The sequence below is a fragment of the Poromitra crassiceps genome (assembly GCF_964638095.1).
Source record: "Poromitra crassiceps genome assembly, chromosome: 8".
In the NCBI taxonomy this organism is placed as follows: Eukaryota; Metazoa; Chordata; class Actinopteri; order Beryciformes; family Melamphaidae; genus Poromitra; species Poromitra crassiceps.
In genome coordinates, this window is record NC_139629.1 from 42970224 (window position 1) to 42993628 (window position 23405).

General features: G+C 44.9%; 1 protein-coding gene across 1 annotated transcript in view; it reads left to right on the forward strand.

The window, feature by feature from the left end:
* Positions 1-23405, forward strand: part of cntn3a.1 (contactin 3a, tandem duplicate 1) — a 91000-nt gene that overhangs the window by 66258 nt on the left and 1337 nt on the right. Inside the window, exons 10-21 of the mRNA XM_083641497.1 lie at positions 117-267; positions 6601-6728; positions 9676-9851; positions 15366-15483; positions 15910-16068; positions 16250-16399; positions 16493-16563; positions 17695-17929; positions 19384-19499; positions 19808-20042; positions 21016-21128; positions 22215-22383. Coding sequence (XP_083497623.1) covers positions 117-267; positions 6601-6728; positions 9676-9851; positions 15366-15483; positions 15910-16068; positions 16250-16399; positions 16493-16563; positions 17695-17929; positions 19384-19499; positions 19808-20042; positions 21016-21128; positions 22215-22383 — 1821 coding nt within the window. The remainder of the gene's footprint in view (positions 1-116; positions 268-6600; positions 6729-9675; positions 9852-15365; positions 15484-15909; positions 16069-16249; positions 16400-16492; positions 16564-17694; positions 17930-19383; positions 19500-19807; positions 20043-21015; positions 21129-22214; positions 22384-23405) is intronic.

A 23405-nucleotide genomic window follows, 5' to 3' on the forward strand; every position in this document is an offset into this window, starting at 1 on the left:
AGTAAACAACACTTTATATCCCTCTCACTCTCGCCCTGTCTGTCTGTCTGTGTGTGTGTGTGTGTGTGTGTGTGTGTGTGTGTGTGTGTGTCTCTCTCTCTCTCTCTCTCTTTCAGCCATTGCTCCAGACTTCTCCCAGAACCTGTTGAAGGCCCAAACCCTGGCCCGACAGGCTGGCGACGTGCTGATCGAATGCAAGCCCAAGATGTCTCCTCGGGGCATGATTTCCTGGAGGAAGGGGAAGGAGGCCCTGAGAGAGAGCCACAGGTACCACAGGTGTTCTCATTGATTTCAAATTGTTTTGATTGACACATGGATACAATATCCTACACACCTTACATACATGAATTGTCACCAGGTGTTCTTGTGTAGAGCAGAACGTGGAATTGGGACTACAATTAAAAGAGCAGAAATCGTTTAGATCCATTGCTTTATTGGCAGTCTACTGTTTCACCGAGTTGTTATTTTAGAATTCCCTACTTGATATTCCTAGTGACAAACTGCAAAAAAAAAAAGACAGAGCCACAGTCTGACACAATGCAATTTGAATTGCATGACACATTCTGCACTTCCTCCAGCTATCTACATTTTCTTCCCCCGACTCCATTGTGCTCGACTCAATTGGTCGTGCCTGGAGCCGGCTGCCTCACTGTTTACTTAAGGTAATTGGCCGTTCCTAGACTGCGGCACATGGATCGATGCGCTGATCCATCAGCTCATTAGCGGCGTGTAGCGCACCCGGTGGTTGTTAGGGCAAAGCGCACGCAGGCTACCGTGTGTGTGTGTGCGCGCGGATAGAGCCAGATGAAATCCCCGCCAGGAACGATCAATCGCTCGCCAGTGAGCAACATACATTCCCCGCCCTCTTCGGCGCTAATGGTGGCGACGGCGGGGAACCGACCCGAAACACTGTTTTATTACAATCAGGTCAATTGCAGAACAGTGCGTGTGACGGATGATTGGACGGTAGAAGGAAAAGAGAAATGAGAAAAAAGACGTTCTCCTCTGCAGAGGTGATGGCGGTCGAGGTAGCAGCAGTGTGGATCGTGAAAGAATGATCAGAATACACGTGGTTGCTACGCACATGGTAGCAGTTGGACAGATATGGTAAAAAGCCTTGAACTGCAATTGTTCGATGTGAAACGGACACGTGCTCTCTCCTTTCCAAACACACTCTCACGCACATGACGATTGAAGGAAATACAATCGCCCTTCCTGAATCTACAATGTCACTGCTTGATGATATTTGCGCAGCTCTCATAGGCTTGCAAACCTCAACAAGCATAGCCCTGCGTCGTGGCACCAAAGAGTCTTTTAAATTAGGCTTCAAATCAACTCTAATTGTATCGTCATTGTGCACTCCGCACGCAGGACTCTTCCTGATGCAACAGTTTCCCACTTTCTGTTTGATAACATCTTTATTTGCGCAGGCAGGTGCCAGCGGGGGGGGGCGGGGCACACCTGCTGGAAGCATGCGGCGAGGTAGCGGGGGTCCAAATTTCTCATTTTGATCTGGGATTAATTGTTCAACGGGCTCAGCAGCTTTTCCGCACTGTGCCTCCGGGATATCCATCTCCAGCACAGTGGGGGAGCAGGAGGTTTTTCTCTCCGTCTCACCTCCTCCAGCCCAGGCAGGCAGGCAGGCAGGATGCTGGGGAAACTGGAACGAGGAGATCGGGGTGGAGCAACAACACTGATTCTTGATGTCGATGCATGGCTGAGACTTCTCGGAGGACAGGAGGCATTATTACGTTTTGTTTGGAGGGGGACCAGCAGTATCGGCACCGAGATTGTGTTGCAAACGCCTTGCTAAATGTTAGACCTAGCTTGCAGATTTACCATCCTCTGAAAGGAAACTGCATCCCACGACCGTCGCATAAAACATTTCATATTTGTGATTCGGTTTTGTGATCCATCAATATCAGTGGTACTGTACACCCCCCCCCCCCCCCCCCCCCCAAAAAAAATGACCCATTTGAGATGCGTTGGTACAGCCCTGCCTTGGAGTGTGGGTGAGCTGAATGTAAAGATGTTGGGGTTTAACATCACAGGCACCATCTCTCACAAACCAATTCCATCCTTTTTCAGGCTCTTTAGCATTTACATCCTTCCATAGCGAGATGGCACTGGCTGCTAGCAGTGCTGTTTCAGGGGGGTCGCCGCGCTAATCCATCCCATCCCACTGGCTCTGCTGAAAATTCCCATAATTCCTTCTAATCTTCCAGGGATTATGTTTTCAAGGATCTGGAGCAGAGGAGGGGAAAAAATCAACTTAAGAACAAGACGGGATCTGATTAGTTAATGAAATCATGCGTCTCCAGCAGTTCATATCGCAGCCATGTATAACAGGATAGCCTTATAACAGGATTGCTGTGCACTTACACAGGAGCTGTAAGGTTAACAGTAATGGGCTTACCGTAATTCAATCTCAGCGCTGACCGCTGCCAACGACTGTAAAAGGGGATATAGGAAATAGCTCTCACAATATTGCCATTAAATTGAACCACCGTGTGTCCGATTGTTATGCTAAACCGGGCGTGTCGTTTCATCTCGTAAAGTGAATCCACTTATAATCCCGTGACTCAAAACGGCGAAAGAGCTTTCTGGACATCCAGCACCAATCCAGAAAGTGCGGACGAATAAAGTTTCATTCCCATTCCCGTCTCGAGTGCTTGTGAACACTACAAGTTAGTCATATAAAATAGTTTATTATGCAAGTCCTCTTTAAAGTGGTTAGAAGAATGTTTTTCATTATAGGGGCCACTTACTTAGCTTTTTCTTACACCGTGGAGGGACAAACCAGGAGCTTGATATTACAGCCAGTAGCTCACTTTAACATCGGCCAATAAGGTCGAGGAAGAGGGCTTGTTTACACGATCTGACCAGCCAGCTTTTATCTAGCCCACAAATTCCACCAACACCTTAATTGCTCCGGAGCACCTATGAGAGACGAGGGGACAAAGAGCAATTTAAAGAGAAGATGCTCACCACGTCTTTTTTTTATCTTGTGCCATTCCTTTCTACCTCTGATAAGGAGGAAGCCAGACATTGGCTACTGCCCCATTTAAAGCCGAGTCTTATCCCTGTGACATCTCATATCCATAACTCTTTGTTATGGTCCATTACAAAGGAGGCCCTGGGCTCAGTTAGGAGAATATACTTCCTGCTCCCCGTGGGAATGGACACTGGAGAAGAGGCTAATGTATTTTAATTCCTGCAGCCGTGTCGGCTTAACGGGTCATTTTTGATCATCCTGTGAGATCCAGGCTGCCTTCCAGGGATCTTTTAAGGAGGCGGCGACGTGGAAGTTCTTCTTCTAAGGCGGCGAATGTGTTTGAAACGTGGGCTGAGGCCCATCGCACCCGTCCCGCACAGTTTAGATGATGAGAGGGGAGCTTAACGTGAGGATTTGCAGGGATATGCATTTTTCAACTGGCTAATTAATTTCTAAGGACACAAGTGCGGGCAGGGAATTCTTCTAACAGCTCCGTTTATAGATGATATAAACGCAACAATAATCTCTTTTTTGGGGAAATGAACTGTAGATATATTTTGTACAGCAGTCAAATGTCATTGACAACATAACATAGTTTCCCACCACTCAAAATTGTGGGATTTCATTTAGTTGTGTGCTTACATCTAATTGTTTCCCTTTCAAGTTGAGAGAAATCCCAACACATGGCAATGATCATGTATTTATTATCTGAATATTACATATCATGCTGTCTGCCAATGATGCCATTGTATCAGAATGTAACACCATCAATTTGTCCATGTCATTCATATTAAAACGGCATCTGTGCTCAATGAATCTTAATGGTTTGCTGCTTGTATGTAATAATAAAACTTTAATAAGGCCGGGCCAAATTAATTAATAGTTCAGCAAGCAATGGCTGCCTTGTTGGCTTTAGGGTATTTATTTTTAACAGCGTGATACTTTATTGATCCCCGTGGGGGAAATTCTCGTGTTGCTCGCTTTCCTCCGGGGAGGCCGGCCGGCGCTGGCGAGCAGTCAGTGTTGCTCAAGGACGTTTCAGTAGGGCAGCGTCTGGCCCGACCCCTGGTGCTCCGCTGTGCCGATTGAAGGATGGGCTCTGTAACAACTAGACCATCCTGTGTCCCCTTATTATGTTTTATTGTCTGGAGATGTACAACACGCTCTCCGTGATGAGCGGTAGCAGGGATTCACCTCTTGTAGACTTCATTGCTATTTTCATTTTGTCGAGTGTCGTCAGGGCCAAGCCCACTACGGCAACCGTGGCACCAGTGAGTCATTGTTTGTGTCGGCTAGATAATGGAAATATTTTATTAAGGCTGGGCGGGATGAGATAGATTACCCCGAGTTATTACACGGATCTAAAGAGAGAAAACAAGGAATATGAAGGCCTCGATATTGAAAAAAGACGATGCACTAGGTACTGTATGAGTAATAAATGATACATTGTATCACGCTGGCTTTAGTGATATCTGATCATTTATTGATTAAAATGTCTGAGTATAATTTGTGCTGCATTATCAGCATGCTGCTCATTTGGCCTGTTTTTCCACAGAGGCAAGGAAATGTTCCATTCAATACAGAAAGGATGTGTTGCCTCAATCAGTTTTGACCCTGTCAGTCATTTCAAGTGAACATTATGTACTTGGTTGTTCCAGCCTTGTGAGGAGCTCGCCCCAAAATGTTTGCTACTTAAATTTGATTATTTTTTTAAATTCTGTCCTTGGCTCAGCTCAAAATGCGATGAAAGAATGAGGAATCTTGGTGCATTGTATTGTAGAAGTTCAACTTTGTCGAAGCAGTTCGGGTTTGCTCCTCTGCAGGGGAAAATTGCTCTCACATTTTACAAAACGACATTGTATTTATTCCAAGAACTGGTTGGATCGAAGCTTTGCCTTAAGGCCTAAACATGGTTGTCCGTCAGAGCCTCGCCCCGCCCTCCCCGTATGACGGCGGGTGGAGCGCCGTCCTACGGGGAGGGGGCGCCGTCGGCTGACGGGGGCTGCTCGAAAATGTGACTCAGCGCCGACGATACGTGCGTGACGTCAGTTGCACGAGAGTTGTGACTGGCCGTTGCCTTGGCTCATCGTCGTAAAGTCGCCTTTCATAGCATGACGTTAGATTATAACGAACTAGTTGTGTGGCTTAGCCTTCCAAAATGTTGAGGGTCGTTTTTTAGAATTTAATACATAGAATTGCGAACGTTACATTCAATTTCATTCAGACTGCCTGGCACACAATCTCCGCCATTTTCACACGGAGCTTCCACAGGAGGAGGGAGGGCGTAGTGGCGTCCGAGCATATAGGGCTCGCTGGTGCCGCCAGACGGCGAGACGGCTCCAATTCGAGGCGGACGGACGACCATGTTTAGGCCTATACTTGTTGTTTTTAACTGAGTGCTGTCATTCTGCAGGAAAATAACACATTATATGTGTGCTGATTTCATTATTGCTGTTTAATTCACTGTGGCAGAAGTAGCTTTGCCATTATGTTTCATAGAGAGCCGCAGGAATGAGTGCGGAAGTATACTTCTGGGTTCTTGAGAGGAAAAGTATGGGATTTAACATGGGGGTTTCGCTTAAATGCATAAAATAAGGTCTGTGGTTAACAAAAGTTTATGGGAACGCAAATCTGGGTTCAGCATGATAATCTTCAGAAACTTGTATGACTTTTGGAAATGTGTGTTTTTTTTGTTATTCACGTTTGTGAAGAGTATCATGCAGAACCCAGGTTCGCGTTCCCATAAACGTTTGTTAACCACAGACCTTATTTTATGCATTTAAGTGAAATCCCCATTCTAAAACCCCATAGACTTTTCCACTGAAGAACCAAATGGCGGCGATTTCTGGATAAAGCCTACAAAAATACATCATCCCTGCGGACGGTACTCGATTTCCTACAGTTGTTAACAGTGCATTTGGGAAGTTAAGTGGCAACATGTGGTACTGCATGCAGGAGCAGCCCAGGCATAATACAGTATAGTGAATCATGTTCTTATTCAATTTGATCCCTGAAGGTTAATACATGCCATTTTGAAGCAATATTTCCAACCTTTACCAGCATTTACCACCATATGAATCAATTCTTGAACATAATAATGATCAATCAAAATGATGGCAATAAGAATAAGCTCACAGTGGAGTGAAAAGGCAGCTGCATTGTGTTTTAGCATTACCATTCATTGCTATATCTATACCCTTTTTGTGCGTGCGTATGCATTAATACATGAGGCCCAAAAAGTGTTGAAGGAACCGATCAAGACGAGACCTTCCCCCCCTAAGTGACCTTCTGCTGCCCGTGTTATCAGCCCAAGTGCAGAGAAATCAAACTAGAACTCACGTTCACAATGAGCTTCTTACTCATTTCTCGCCATAGAGCATCTGGAGCCAATTAAAATTCACAGAGATAAACTTCCAAACTCATTTTTGAATAGCATTTCTATTCACTCGTGAGCTTCTGAATATATATCCAATGACAGCCACCCTAGCTCCCACTAGCAGGACTGTAATTGAGTTTAACGTTATTAGCCTAATTGTGAAGCGCTGTCAACTGACCTAATGTGGTGATGAATTCCCTTTCTTCTTTGCTTTTGTTTTTACCTCCAGAGTTACTGTGTTGGATAATGGAAGCTTACGGATTGCCAATGTTACTAAAATGGACGCTGGTCTCTACACGTGTGTAGCCAGAAACCAGTTTGGAGTAGCGAGCAGCGCTGGCAGTCTTTTGGTTAAAGGTAAGCCATCATCACCAGCCCTTACTGTCTTCAACGGAAGGTAGAAATCGCCGTTTGTCGTGGGTTTTAGGAAGGGGCTTGGTTGTTATTTGATCTCAAACTTGATCTTAATTCAGTGGAACAACAGGCTTCATACAGGCTTTGTTATCCAGTGTTTGCAATAAGCTTACACATCATTTGGGCTTGTCAATATTTTCGGGGCAGCACAAAATAAATGATCCTAAAATCAGCTTCACAAGAGCTGTGAGAGACGACTGACCTGACGACTGAACCGTTATTAACCGTCACTACTGCGCACTTTATGAACAAACAGTGGATTTAACAGACTGAAGATTTATGTACGGTAGTTGCTTGCTACTGTAAAGACTATAGCCTCCACATACCTGACAAGAGGTACGGTGCAATTAGCTGATTGTCTGTCGCTGGAGGAAGCGTGACTCAAGGCTCATTGTATTCCTGCGCCCCGATGTTTAATTCATACTTTTTTGTACAGCGGCTAATAGCCTTGCTCGGTTTGTTTTAGATTTCAATCCATTTAAATCACACGCTTCTGCAAGGCAATGGATTTTCTCGGCCTCTCTAAAGAGCAGAGTCAACAACAGCGCTCTATTAAAATGCCTTTTGGTGATTCCTCTTCAGACGTTTTTGAATTGCAAATTGGACGGTATAGGACCCCGTTTTCACTTTCTGTCTTTTTCCACAGTCTCCTTGCATGTATCAATGGGCCTTAGCCTATCATACGTTATGTGTATATTTTTAGCTGCGACCAGCAGCTCTATAGCTCAGTCTGTGGCTCGCTCGGTCGCCTGGTTGGTCTACAACAGGGGTGTCTTCAAACTTTTTTGAATGGGGGCCACATTAGATCATGTGAAAATTCCGGGGGGCCAGGTGCTTCTCGCATCATATGGGTTATAAAAAAATAAAATAAGAAATCACATACAATTGTACTTAGAGGTGCAAGGTGCAAGCAAAACACTAATGAGGGTTTCAAACTTCCATGATTGGAATTTGGAAACCCTCATTAGTGTTTTGCTTGCACCTGTGTTTATTCTGCCTTTTCGACACAAAATGGCCCCCGTGAAAAGGGTCTATTGGCCCCAGTACCGGACTTTGGACATGCCTGGTCTACAAAAATTCCCTCATTTGGAAGTTAGTGCAGTGCCCGTTCACCCCACTGCTGCACGGAGTGCTGTTCGCTTGTTAGCCGTGAACAGCAGCTCAACTATAGCTCGCTCTGTTGGTCGCTCGATTGGTCCACAAAAGTGTCACTCAACACCCTTTGTCGGCCAGAGTTTTCGCCCTCGGAGGCTGGCTGCCTGACTTGTTGCAACTATTGCGAATTCATGCTTGTTAACTCATAACTTGGCAGGTTATATTCATGAAATTCAACCAGTGCCTTTTATTAAGGAGATATGATGCCAGCCACCACCAGTTCATCCTATCATGTGTTACTCAGGCAGAACTGAAATCCAAGTGCACTGTTTATTTCTCCGAAGCAACGTGAAATTCTGAAGCTCAGGCATAACTTAACATCTTAGCAATTAACACCTTTTCAAGTCTAAGATCCATCTAACGGACTGGAACAAACGGGAGGTTTTATGCGAGTCGCCGTGCTGAGAAGGAACTCGCTGTCGGGAATAATGGTGCCAATTTGTTATTTTCCCTCCATTCTGAACAGGAAATGAGCCTGACAGCTTTTGCAATATGCGTAAAGTTTCCCCCGCTCTCATCTCGCAATCTGGTGCCAAACTTCCCCTAAGACTCACCTGGAAAGCATCGCTACGACCAGTCGCGTCTCCTCAGGGGGCGGGAGATAAACAAGCTTGTTTTGACAGAGCCAAATATAGACTCTGACTCTCTCTGACATGCTGCGTCGGCTCGCCTGTCCATTAGATGCTTATGACATGCATGCCTAATTCACAATGGAGCGGTGTACGGGCCTCTCAGGCGGCGCTGTGTTCTCTGCACTGCGCCGCCGCTGCTGTTGAATGAGACACCCGACCGAGACGGACCGAAGATTATGCTGATGTGCGCCACGCTGAGGTGGAAATAGGATGACTTTTTGTCGAGGCAAAAACGCGTCCAAATGATATTACGGCTCTGACCTGTGGAAATGGCGAGAGAGAGCGTTTTTTTTTCTCTCTTCTTCCCTGTGGTTGTTTCTTTAGTGGTGATGATACCATGCTCCAATTTATGGAAACTGCAGGCAACAGATCCGATATAAACTCACCTGCAGAATCAAAAGCAATACATCCTGAGACGTGTTATTCATTTGTGGTTAATATCTACGTGTGGATTTGACAAAAAACGATTTTTGAGAGTGAGGTTCATTTTAAAGCGCCGCCATTTCTCAGTGTTCCCGGAATCTAACAAGCACGAATTCGCAATAGGCTACATGTATGATGGCTGGGGCAGCCCACCCTACTCTGCTGCTGCCACCAGGGGCAGCCCACCCTACTCTGCCTCCTCTGCCCCCCTGCATGTACCCCCCCCCCCCCCACACACACACACACATACACACACACTGCCCACCCTTTTTTTTGGCAATTGGCACGAACACAAACACACACACTTGACCTCCATGTCAAATTTCAGCCCTCTGACCTCTGACCCTGCGATCCTGCATTTCGAAATGTGCCCCCCCCCCGACCGCCCCCTTTGAGCCCTTCACAGAGACACACTTGACATACATGCCAAGTTTCAGCCTCCTAGGGCAAAAACTGTGCCCACTAAAAGGCGGTGAACTTTTTGTGGACCAACCAACCAACTGACCAACTGACCGACAGACTGGCTTGTACTGTAGCGCTGCTGGTCGCAGCTAATAAAGATGCAAGCTGAAATGAGTGGAGAACTGTCCATACAGACAAAGCTGTAACTAGAGTGGAAGAAGAGAGCCTTCCTGCACTTTGTGTGTCCTCTTTCGTAACTGGGTGCCCCGTGTTTCCAGAGCCGACTGCCATCACCAGTCCAGCGGGGCATCTGGACGTGACGGTCGGCGAGAGCATCGTGCTGCCCTGCCAGGTGTCACATGACCCCACGCTGGACCTCAAGTTCACCTGGTTCTTCAACGAGCAGCTGATCCACTTTGGAACCCACGGGGGCTATTTTGAAAAAGTCGGCGGTGTAAGTGCTGTCTTTGTTTTGTCTGAAAAGCACAGTGAATACTTTCATGAGCCACTTGACTGATAATCCTCAAAAAGGGACTGGTGTTTTGGGTAACAAGTAGGCCAGTTTTCAGTTGTATGCAGATGAAGAAAGTGCAGATTGTAAGCTTTTCAAATGTTGTGTCATACACTGAAATCTGAAAATAGTTGAAGAAGATCTGCTTATTTGAATGTACAAGCAACATTCAGAGAAACTTGCCCTGAAAGTTGATGAACAAGCTTGCTTGGCCCTGAACAGGCTTAGTTTGCTAACAAACTCTTAAGTATTTAGTGATCCTAAAACTGTTGTTTGTTATATTGAGTGCCTTCTTCAACATTTAAACTTGCTTATACCATGGTCTGGGTGAATACTCGATTCTGATTGGCTGCAAGGTGTCTATTAATTTGCGATAATGTACAGTGATAATGTACACCTAGCTAAATGGTCTGTTCACCGTTCATATCAATGCGCCAGGATCACGACAGAGCCGTTTGAGCTCTATACCACCGTTAACGCTTAATATGGCACTTTTATAAGTTTAGAAAAAAAAATAGTCAGTCAAAGTAACTATTTAGATTACCCCTTGAGTGCTCAGTTTATTAAAATAAGGCTATTTAGAAATCAGATTTTCGTTCTGGTCAGCTATCAGAAGCCGGGCTCTCAGCTGTCAACTGTCAAACCCTCTGTTTACAACTTGCAGCGAGCAGCAGCCAGGCGCTCTGGGAGAGCGTGCGCTGTCTCTTATTACTGATACAAATCAAGTCGAAGAGGAAAAAGACGAGATCAACAAAAAGAAAACAACGAAATGGGCAGTTAACAGCAACACACTGACCGACGTCCTTGTACAAAACATACCTGGACTCCAACATACTGAAAGCTTGAGATGGTTTTCAGTCTACTCCAGCCTCGCGCCATTTACGCAGACGTTAAAGTAATTCCCTGGAATGCGAGTTTAAACGACCCAGTTACATGGCGTTGCATTCTTAGACATTGCCATTTTATTTTGTATGTTGTTACATACAATTGGCCAAATTATTAGTTAGCTTGACTCTAGAATTGTGCCAGGTGCAGGCACTAAGCGGCCATTTTATCCAATGATAGCCTAATCTTGAGCAGCCGAGGGGACTATTTTGTCTCACCGGTTCTCAACTCATATTCAAGGTTATGAAAACTACATTTTGATTGCAAAATGCATGGAAATATAAATTAATGGTCTTGTTTTGTTTCTTTGGCAAGTGACCATGGACTTCGCGGAGGCAACCACGCACGGTTCACGCCTCCACGTCGTCCAATAATTTCTGATAATGGACACCTCATCGTGCATTAACCCTTACATAATTGGAAAAAAGAGAGACTGTTCACTGTGTTCACCTCTGCTGCGTGCTTTAGTTTGCACGCTGCTGCGTGCGCGGAACTCTCTGCCCAGATTGCTCTCTGCCTTATCATAGTAGTGAGGTTTGAACAATTAGAATAATGATCAATGCATTTACTGTAATGACTTTTAAATTATTATTATTATTATTAACAACCTGTGTTTGCCTGTTCCGCTTGTTGATAACAGCTCCTCCATTGACAAAAGCAGCACCCAAGGAATTCATGATTCAATGCTCAGCCATGCATTTGATCATCAAATATAGTTCAATTTTAATTAGGAAAAGCAATTATAAGGTGGTGGTTTCTTGATCACCTCTAGTTGATTATGCATTCACTGTGATCATGAACAGCAGCATGTGAGCACGCCCCTGCCGTGCACCATACACTCGACATGACACGGACATGTGCTAAGGAAACTAGTGACATATTAATTTCCATCAGTCGTTAAACTCTTTAAATCAACTTTTCATCATCTATGTCGAGGCCAGAATGGTGGTAAGACTCATTTGTATGCGAGCTGAGGTTTTGAGAAGGAGAAACGATGGCATCAGCCATGCTTCTCAGTATAAATGTCTGAGCAGATGACGTCTGCTGTGAACTCTTTCAAATAGAATGTAACATGCCAAGAAGCACTGCTCCCCGTCAGTGTATCAATCCCAGTGTCCCCAGACAACTTAAAAAAAACGTGTTCTCAATAGTTCCAATTCTCTTTCTCTGTTACAAATAGAGGTGAGGTCATGTATAAAAACCCAAACGCTTTGAAACAAATGTCTGCGTGATCCGACACACACACACTGCGAACAGCTGAAGCTCCTATACAAATTTCAATAAATATAATAAAACCCTTGAAGTAATCATGTAGTAACAGGGTTCCCTGAGCATTGTGTTATTATTGCTCAGTGTGAATGGGGGGAAAAACCCCTTTGGACTAATTTCGGTCAATTAAAAATGATGTCCGGCTGCTGTGATTTTCAAAATTGCTCTGGAAACGATAGCACAGCACAGAGTTACTGTACAAAAACCCCCAGCAGCATCGTTTAGCTTTGCTGTTTGGGAGTCTAACACACAAGCATCGCACACTATGTGAATACTACATATTTAGACCAAGCACACAGAAGTACAGTAACACTGAAGCAGCTTTTGTCTGTAGAATCCCCTAATAATACTTTCTAATCTCTACAGTTTATACAGCCACCCCCTCTCAACAGTCTGGAACATTTTGCACTTGTATAAAAACTGGAGCTCAGAACGGACTGCATGTTCCTCGCTTCGTTTTAGGGCTAATTGTTCCTGCTGCTGCTGCTGCTGCAGTCCTGCTGCTGTAACAGCTGTGAATAGCGGTGTTGTACTGTAGATAAGACTTACAGTAGGGAACATGTAGTGTCCATCTGGAAAAACAGTGAAATTTGAAACGGATAAAGTATAACAAAAACTCAAATGCAGTTTCCAATGGAAAGCTATGGGCTCCATGTGAGCAGCAATGTCATAAGCAACTACAGCTGTGAAATATTTCAGGTCAAACTAGACACTCACTTCAGCTGCCGACCACTGTATGACTTCAGCCTGGGAGAGGGAAAGCGCGGTGTTGCAGACACAGTCCCCACAGAGGGTCCCTACAGAGGGTCCCTACAGAGGGGCACACACGTTTACATCTGACTGCCTGAAGGATGCAATGGCAAACTCAAAGCAAACACTTTTCTCAACACTACAGACTCTGGTCCACATACATTATAACCGGGCTCTAACTTAGCTGTGGATAAATCATTGAAACATAATGTCAACTGAAAATGAACAAACAAATCCACCAAGTCACGACACACTGTTATTGAATTCTGTAATATTGCAGTTAACATTTTGCCCAGTATTTTTTTTTCCCCAGTGTAACCCATCTCTCTCTTGTCAATAAATCATTTCAAAAATCACCCAGCTAATAGATTCAGTTCACTGCATACTCAAAATACACAGCAGACAGGATGTTGCATAGGACAGTAGGTGACAGCATGCGCAGGCATGATGTACTACGGGCAGAGAATGTCAAGGACTTTTTACTGCATGTGTGTAGGACTTTCTCTAGAGTCTCATTTAATTTAGAGTAAGAAGGGAACTTGGAGTTGTTTTTCCTGCTGTATATAAAATGCACCAAACTGACAGATCCGTGACCCATCCTATCCCCAGTTGAAACATTTTAATGATGTCAGATGGTTTCCGAAGAGGCAATGACAAGCAGCCGCCGAATTTTTATCTGTCCCTGGTTCTACATCAAAGTCATTATTGAGTCTCGTACTGTTTCACAGTCCCTTACTTTCTCAGATAAGACATGAGCTGGGACTTTAAAGTTCAAACCATTAGACATTAGGCCTTGGAGGGCCATAGACTGTCTATAAACTATGTAGCGTGTCGAGTCGAGAAGATCAAATTTCGAATTTATTAAAGGTACGGAGATATGAAACTTTGATCAATATATCAAATTACACTTGTAGAGGCACCACCTTCATATAAAACCAAGAGCTTTACTTGGCTATACTAATCAGTCATCACTCTGAAGATGATGAAATCTTGTCAGTTCAGGGTTTACTTTTCTCTGCAGAGAAGGAAATACAAAACAACCAACTTTATAGTGAAGACATATATATTTATTAACTACCTACTAGGTAACACACCATGTATTTCATGAAATGGGGGAAATGTGTGACAGATGATAAACCAGAATAAAACACTAAATTATAGGTTGAATAATGAAATGAGAATGAAGGAGGTAGCCGTTCCAGCAGGGGACTCCAAACTTCCCTTTCCCTGGCCACCTTAGCCAGCTCTGACTGGGGGATCCCAGGCCAGCGTGGAGATATCATCTCTCCACATATACAGTCAATGCTCTCCACTGACCTAGCCCTCGGTCTGCCCTGTGGTCTCCTCCCAGCTGGACGTGCCTGGGCTGGAACACCTCCCTAGTAGGGAGGTGACCAGGTGGCATCCTTACCAGATGCCCGAACCACCTCAACTGGCTCCTTTCTACACAGAGGAGCAGCGGCTCTACTCCGAGTCCCTCACTGATGACTGAGCTTCTCACCTTATCCCTAAGGGAGATGCCAGCCACCCTCCTGAGAAAACCCATTTCGGTCGCTTGTAGTCCGCGATCTTGTTCTTTCAGCCATGACCATGCTTCATGACCATAGGTGAGGGTAGGAACGACGATCGACCAGTAGATCAAGAGCTTTCCCTTGTGGTTCAGCTCTCTTTTCGTCACAACGGTCCGGTAAAGCGAACGCAATACCGCTCCCGCTACTCCGACCCATCTCCCGCTATACTCCGGCCCATCTCCCGCTCCATCGTCCCCTCACTCGAGAACAAGACCTGGAGATACTTGAACTCCTTCACTTGGGGTAAGGACTCATTCCCTACCTGGAGTACAGAACTCAAAAGAGAAGGAAGAAAGCAATTCCCCCTTTTGGTAACATGATACAAAATGTATTTAATTATCTAATGTGACTAATTGGCCAACATCAATTCAATAGAACTCAGTCTTCTGGTGCAGATAAAAAGAAATCTTCTTATTTTAATTTGTGTGTGTCTGTGTGTGAGGGAGATTCTGGTCTGATGTGGCTTGTAGATAAAACGTGTACATTTCAGAAGAGTTGTCTGACTGGTGGAAGAGATGACCCCTAAGTCTTCTTGGTCAGCGTCAAGGTGACCCTTTTTGTCAGGTCTTTTTTGTTCCTAGGAAAGAACGTTAGTCAGGGATGTGTTTTGTGCCGTGGAGACCTGGTTTTGTGCTGTGGAGACCTGGTTTTGTGCCGTGGAGACCTGGTTTTGTGCCGTGGAGACCTGCTTCTGCCACAACTAAACGGAATGAGATGGAATAAAAGGGATGGGACTGAAAGAAGCCTTTTAATTCCTCACAAAGACGTGTCCTCATAATTCATCGTGAACACCTGCACTCAGTCATTTGTTGTGTCCTTGGACCCGTGTCATAACTTTTCTCTTCCATTATTTAATACACTGAAAAGCCAAAAGAAATCGCTGTGACATTGGGCTCATATTTGGAGTGCTTTTAGTTCATTTTGCAACTTTGGAATCCTGATATTTTCCTATTTCACATTTTTGGACCTTCTGTGTTGACAGCGCTCGGCTGGTGACATCATGATCCGGAACATTCAGCTAAGGCATGCTGGGAAGTATACATGTGCCGTCCAGACCAAAGTGGACAGCGTGTCTATTGCTACTGATGTGGTCATCAGAGGTAACTGATATATAAATGATCAGCACTTTATTTCCCCATATAAACCCCCCTACTACAATACACATTATGGTCCCCATTTCATTCCTAGACTATACATAAACCCGCGCTTCTGAAAAAATGTGTAACATGAGATTAGCAGAAATACACCTGAAAGAACAAATCCATCTGCAAGTTACAATTCATATTTGTTTCACTTCACTGCCACTAATGTAGTTGAGGCGGAATCCGCTGCATTTCAATACGACAAAGTAGCTTACGAAATTGTTAGCAGCTGCTCCTGCCAGTATCCGATGTAATCAATCTATTACATCGACTGTAAGCATGAATGATGATCCCACCACTCTGTACCTGACTTTCCTCCACCTCTCGTCTGCAGTGTACTGTGTCATCTGGTGTGAATGAACTGTGACTAATTATTCCCCCAAGGTCCCCCGGGCCTCCCTGGGGAGTTCCAGGTGACCCAGATGACGGAGACCACTGCCTCTCTGTCCTGGGGCCCGGGACCGGACAACCACAGCCCCATCCTCAGCTTCGCCATCCAGGCCAGAACACCGTTCTCTCTGGGGTGGCAGGCTGTTACCACCGGTAGGTCTGGCCTCTGTACTGTAATGTATGTGTTGGGGTGCATGGATGTGAAAAGCAAACAAACAAATAAATAAATAAGCTGCTATCCCTTCCAGACATTGCACATGAAATGAAACGACAGTAAATAACACATGGCCAGCAGTGGACTTTGATGAAAGCGTATTTGTCTGGTGTCTCTCAGTTCCCGAGCTGCTGGGGGGGAAGCAGCTGTCGGCCACCGTCACTGACCTGAGTCCCTGGGTGGAGTACGAGTTCAGAGTGCTGGCAACCAACAACGTGGGGACAGGAGAGCCCAGCAAACCCTCCAGGAAGGCCCGCACCAAAGAAATGCGTATGTATCACAACTTCTGACATTCCTTCCAGTTCGAACGCTGATATGAATTAGTCATAAACATGCTTCTGAAAACCGTGGTTGATCTGACAGCTCCCAGGATAACTCCATCCAGAGTGAACGGCGGTGGTGGCGGTCGTTCAGAGCTGGTCATCACGTGGGAGGTAAACCTGCATTTTGCATAATATTGATATGGCACACAACAACAGTCATAAAAGGTCACTAACAATGAGCTTGAGCACTGAAACCTTTGTACTCTGTTTCTCTTTCCAATTAAACCCCCCCCCCCCCCCCCCTACAACTTTTGTCATCATTTTAATTGTTGTTGTTCACTGCACCTTGACGAAGGCACTTTCGCCGAAACATGTTGGTGTAACCCATTAAACACAGCAGAGGAGATTTTGAGTGTGCAACTTCCTTTCTTTATATCATTTTAATTGTTGAAATTTTAATTGTTCAAAACATAGACTTGAGATTTTTTTGGGCAATCACTATGAAAACAACCCCATTTTATATCTGTTATATTAATCACACAATTACTTGGCAAATCGCCATAAGGACACACATTAGAAGAAGTAAAATTGGCTACTTAGACCATAACTTCTAGTAAAAACAACAACATTTTGACTTCATATTTATAGCGAGAAGTTGGGTTGTGGTCCCATTGACCTGTATGGAGTTGGGCAGGGTTTGGAGTGTTTTTGAATGATTGGTTCAAATCCTTTAATGTGAAGTCTGAACATATCAAGGATAACTCTATAACACTTCATCAGACACAGTGATAAGTACATGTTAGCAGACTCAAAAGTACCACTCTCTGCACGATTGAAATTGCCCTAATCCAGGGATACTCAACTTGCTTTTCCCAGAGGCCACGTTTGCAAAATGACAGGAGGCCAGGGGCCAGTTAATAAACAAACATTAATCATCTAAATTTTTCTGTAGCGGATTGTAGGTATTTGGGGTGTCAGCCGGAGTTTAGTCTGACAATTTTGTGCACACAGGATAGGTTAAGTTAGTACATATAAGTACCTGGGTGGTGAGCAGTTTGCTAGATTTGAGAAATTTGCTGGAGCTCAGTCAAACTTTATAGTTTTCATTGTGAATTAGAAAATGGCCAGGGGGCCACTTGGCACCCTATCGCGGGCCGAATCTGGCCCCCGGGCCGCAAGTTGAGTATCACTGCTAAATCCATACATAGCTGCATTTCCTGTTGGTATTAATATCTTTAAGATGAGTCATGTCCTACTACCCTGAGTCATCCGTGTGAGCTGTCTCCTCTCGTCGCTCCTCAGCCTGTTCCTGAGGAGCTGCAGAGTGGCCCGGGGTTCGGCTACGTGGTGGCCTTCCGCCCACACGGGGCGCCGGGCTGGATGCAGGCCGCCGTCACCTCGCCCGACGCCTCCAGATACGTCTTCAAGAACGAGAGCATCCCTCCCTTCTCGCCCTACCAAGTCAAAGTGGGCGTGTACAACAACAAGGGAGAAGGACCTTTCGGTCCAGTGACCACCATCTACTCAGCTGAGGAAGGTACGTGTGTGCAACATAACCTCTGCACAGCAAAACCAACAGTGTTCATTTGAAGATCATCAACACTATGCCAGTGATTATATAAGTCCACACCCACCAGTTGATTGACCAGTTGATCTCATGCTGAGTGTTAAAATGTAATTTCTCTGACAGCGAAGAAATCTGCCAACAGGGTGATACTTCTTCTTTGCAAATCAAGTTTCACTTGTTTGGCAACAAAGTAGAAGGCAGAATATGGAAGAGCACTCCACTTGTTTCAAGAAAATGTGACCTTAGGGGACATTCAGAACCAAAAGCGTTTTTGGAGCTGCCAGCGTCTTTCTGCAATTAATTCTCTATCTAAGGACGCGCTAGACGTGCTCCTCTTTTAATGAACGCACCTGGCGTTTAGCGCTGGTGGCGTCTTTTGTTTTTGGAGGAGCGCTGTGGGCGTTTTAAAGCTGAAAAAAGTTGCACATTAGAGGAAAAGCGCCCTGCTCGTCTTTTTCACTCCTCCTACCTTTTCTCCTCCCGAGGGATTTTCAACCTCCGCTGCTGCCAGAATTGGCAATAATCTGGCTTTCATGTTGACAGTGAACAACATCAAACAGACAAAACTAGCTGGCTACCGTCCTTGTGGTCGTTGTGTTCTGATCTGTACTGCACGCGACTACAGGGGAAAACAAACGGAGCACAAAAAAAACGCTCCGTGCACTGTGTTTTGTGCACAATGGAAGCGTCCTCGACATGATTTTCATAGCGTTCCGACTGAAAAAAAATGCTTTTGGTGTGAATGTCCCCTTATTCAAGAACTAGTTGATTTGCTTTGGAAACAAGATGAATGGTCTCATCCTCTTGGCACATTTTGCACTTCTTTTGAGAAAAATAACAGGAGACTAAATAGCTTGTTAAGATGTTCTTTTTCTCAGTGCACAGGTAGTTTCCATCCAAATCTGCGTACGCCCGTTTGCTGTCTTCACCTTTCAAGAGTTTTATTTCAAGACATGTTTCAGACGAACGTGTCTTGAAATTAAACCCTTGTGAATCGCGTGGGAGGCTACAGATGCAGCCGTGCAGATATAATTTTTGGGATAGTTTTGAACACCCACTGCCCCAGAGCCATATGAGAGCTCCAATCCAATCTCTTGTCAACCCCAAATAATTGTTGCTGAAACACGTATTTACACTTTCACACAATTACCCTCGAAGATTTGCTCATTCAATCTTGAAATACAGTCATGTTGCCAAACATGTTGCCAAATGGTTGACAAATTCTAATGCAATCAACAGTTTCTTACTTCCATACAGAAGGACTTGCAGCCTTCTTCAGCTAGTACAGTATGTACCAGAGAAAGAAAGTGGATGAAGCCACTGTGTAGTATAGACTCTGTTAAGTTCTACTGTATACTGTAAGTGTGGGCGTAGTGATTCCATACCTTCTCCCCTCCATCTTGGTTTTCCGGTGTGCCTCTCAGAGCCCAGCAGAGCTCCGGCGAGGCTGAAGGCGAGGAGTGTATCGGCGTCCGAGGTGGAGGTCACCTGGAAGCCTCTGGCCTGGAGCAACAACCGCAGACGCATCCTGGGCTACGAGGTCAAGCCAACACATGCCCACACATTTGGAATTGAACTTATAGAATGGAAAGAATGGATAGAACAGCTTGTGGCATTTGAATATTGATTTATTAATTTATTAATTCATTTATATGTTTGCTTGATTTTTGCAATTGACCTTTTTGCGGTGCTGCCAAGTGTCCAATTGTGGATTCAGGAAGTCATCTGTATGAGCGTGCTGTTGATGCCCCACAGGAATCATACCCACATGTGTAACATTGCAGTTATGTGTTTCGATAATGCGATGAATGCTGTATAATAATGGGTATGTTTGTTGTGTGTCTTTAGTTGCGGTACTGGGCTGAGAGGGACAAGCAGGAAGCAGTCAGCGTGCTCAGGACGGTGGGGAACAGGACATCCGTGCAGGAAGCAGCCAGCGTGCTCAGGACGGTGGGGAACAGGACATCCGTGCTCATCAGAGAGCTGGAGGGCAGCAGTACCTACTATGTGTCCCTGCGGGCCTACAACAGTGCCGGGGTGGGACCCCAGAGCGCCATCGTCAATGTCACAACCAAGAAACCACGTAAGGACTCTCTCGCTTCAAACATATTGCATGGCAGGGATGTCACGATACTAGAATCTCTACTTCGATACCGATACCCAGGAAAATGTCGATACTCGATTTACGATATTACATTTACATTACATACATACATTTACGATACCACGGGAAGGGGGGGATGACGACACATCAAGAGGTATAAAAATAAGGTTAGACAGATGGATGGACAGACGCACACTTCTCCATAATCTTGGCCTGATAAAACTTTGAATTTAGACAGCAGATTAGCCCTGCCTCTAGCCATCAGAACACGTTTAGATTGTTGAAGCAACAGATACCCACCAATGATAGGGAGGGAAAAATCTGTGATTTTTCATTAAAAGAAAACACTGATGGTATCAAAACTGTTGCAAATTAGTATTGTATCCGTTTCAAATTTTTTGTATTGATACTTATAGATACTATCGATACTTTTGGCAACCCTAATGCATGGACTCTCTGTTTGAGTGCTTTGCTTTCCTTCTGTTGTTCTTCACTGTTTTGTCATCTCTGGCTGCAGGTGCACTGTCCAGTTAGAGTTAAAGTCGTGAATGTATCATCATCATCATCACAGTAGAAACACACCGTATCTTCATCTGTTATGTAGTTTTACATCTCTTCCTCACTCTCTCCACCTCTCCTCACATGCACGCACACACGCACACGCACACACACACACACACACACACACACACACACACACACACACACACACACACACACACACACAGACACACACACACACACACACAGACAAACACACACTTAAGACTCACTCCTCACTCCCACACACATATTCCAGCTAGCTGTTAGCTCCCAACAGTGGGATGATAAACTGATCACGAGAAAGCTCCTTCACGCTGAGTTGGGTCAGGACTTACTGTATATTGATCGGGTGTGTTGTTGTTTTCCTTCTTCCTCTTCCTCTCCCTGCCCACCCCCCCCACCCTCGCAGCCCCTAGTCAAGCCCCAGTCAAAATAATGTGGGACACTTCCAACTCCAAGGTCATCCTGAGGTGGGATCAAGTTCACGCCCTGGAGAACGAGTCCGAGGTCACCGGATACAAGGTAAGGAGGCGAGAGCTCGACTCTCCTCTGGAGGATTGGGGTTTAGGGATGTGGCTGCTGCAGATCTATGACGAGTGAGTGGTTTTATAGATTGTAATGTAACTGGGAATGACTCTAAGGACTTACAGCCTTGACAGGCTGTCAACCGCTCCGCTGACTTTTTATAAGACTACATTGAATATTTTTTTTTGCCAGTTTTGACTGCACTCGTATTCGTCTAAATAAACGGATCGTTCAGAGTAAGCGTGCATCCACTTCTCACAGCACGTTAACAACCGCATTTGAATTGGAAGTGAATGGAGCTATATAGCTCTAATCATTTCTGCAGAAACAGTCCCTTGATAGCTCTTACGAACACACTCTGTAATCTCAGCCTCATAACTGCCTATACAATACGCTGTGTAGGAAAAACATTGGCTTATTTTGAAGAGTCTTTTCACACATTCCTGGTAGGTTTCTATTGTTTTCATCTTGCCAGGTTGTCATACAGGATTGGTTTGCTATAGAAATATAGTTTTAACGTCATAATAATATGATGTCTTCCTGAAGTGTCACTTGGCCCGTCAGCCTCCACAGCTGTTGGAACATGTTTAATTTGCAGGTTCCTACATGATGTGTGATCACGTGATCACATGTGTATCACAACTGTCAAATCTGGGTCCGTCATGTAAAGTCATAGTACATCTCGGTGAAATCTACTTCTGTGTGAATACATCTCTGGAAAACACAAGATCGGTTGTTATTCTCAATTCGGTACGGTATAGCAGTCCAATTAATTTAGGGATTATGTTCAAATGAGCAGAGCAACTGCGCATCGACAAGTCAAAATGCAACTGGAAAAATGAGGACAGATGCGTCTCTACGTTCCCCTTGTCTCTCATTCTGCCTGTACACGATCATATGAGGATCCCCAAAATTCAAATTCAAATAGTTTCAGAAAGCTGTGCGGCATACCTACATCTCACAAAGCCGTCTGAAGGAGACTCAGAAAAACTCCGCTTTTCACGGTGCATCAACAAGAATGCGCTCTATATATAGGCACCGCTATACGTTCTCGTCATCTGCCCTTCTCTCGCTTTCCTGTAGGTCATGTACAGCCAGGACAAACACAGCCGTCCCAGTGTGGTGGAGACCAACACCACCTCCCTGGAGCTGTCGCTGCCAGTCAACCAGGACTACGTGATCCAGATTAAGCCCTTCAGTGAGGGAGGGGAGGGCAGCAGCAGCCGCCAGATCACCATCCCCAGGATAGCAGGTGGGACAGTTTAGGACCGTGAAGCATTCTGTCTCAGGATGCGAGACCTCACTGCAAAAACCATCCATGTTAGCAAGTCATTTGATCAAAAATCCACCCTCAGATGCTCTTACACTGACTATGTTTACATGCACACAATATTCCACTATTATTCGGAAAATGACAATATTTTGAATTTGATAAGGGTCATGTAAACAGCATATTCCAGTTGCATTTTCTGAATTTGTCCTTTTTCCGAATTTTGCATTTTCCGATTAAGACATCTGGGTTATTCCAGTGTTATTCGGGTTTTAGGAGGATTCTTTGATCATGTATACAGCGCATTCGAAATATGGGTCTCAATCAGGTTTTTTACCGCAGTTTGCGACGCATGTTGCCTGTTTGTGGTCAGCTGATGTGTGCTAGAAAGCTCTAGAAGAGGCGATATAATCATATAATCCATCATCTCTCTGGCATGCGAAAAGAAAAGCCGACATTTCTGATCGGTAGGAGATGAGAAACATCGATTTAAAGAGAGTGATATTTAAAGAGACAGTGGTGCCCACGGAAGTCCACAATGCTTGCGAGCCTGCGAGGTAATAACGTAGGCTACTAGCCTACTTTTTATGAAAGACTTGGATGCGCAACGCCAAATTTTTCAGCAGCAAGCTCCTGAAATGGATCAAGTGATGCTCGTAAGAATAGTGCTGCTCTGTTTATTCTCAACAGAAAAACTCCGCCTACCTGCATCTCTCTCTCTCCCCCCTTCCCTCACGTGTCAGGGAGGGCGAGCTACAGCTGCATGTAAACGGGAATATTAGTGGATTATTCATTTAGTCGGAATATTGTCATTTTCCGAATATGGGCAAAAACCGGAATATTGTGTGCATGCAACGTAGTCACTGTTAGATATCATGAATCTGAAATGTTCAATGCATGATTACTTTGTGATGGAGTGTTGTAATTTCCTTTTTTGTGAGCCCACTCAGCCTGCCTCATCTACTTCTAATTGAGTTGGTAATTTCCTACATTTCCCAGAATGC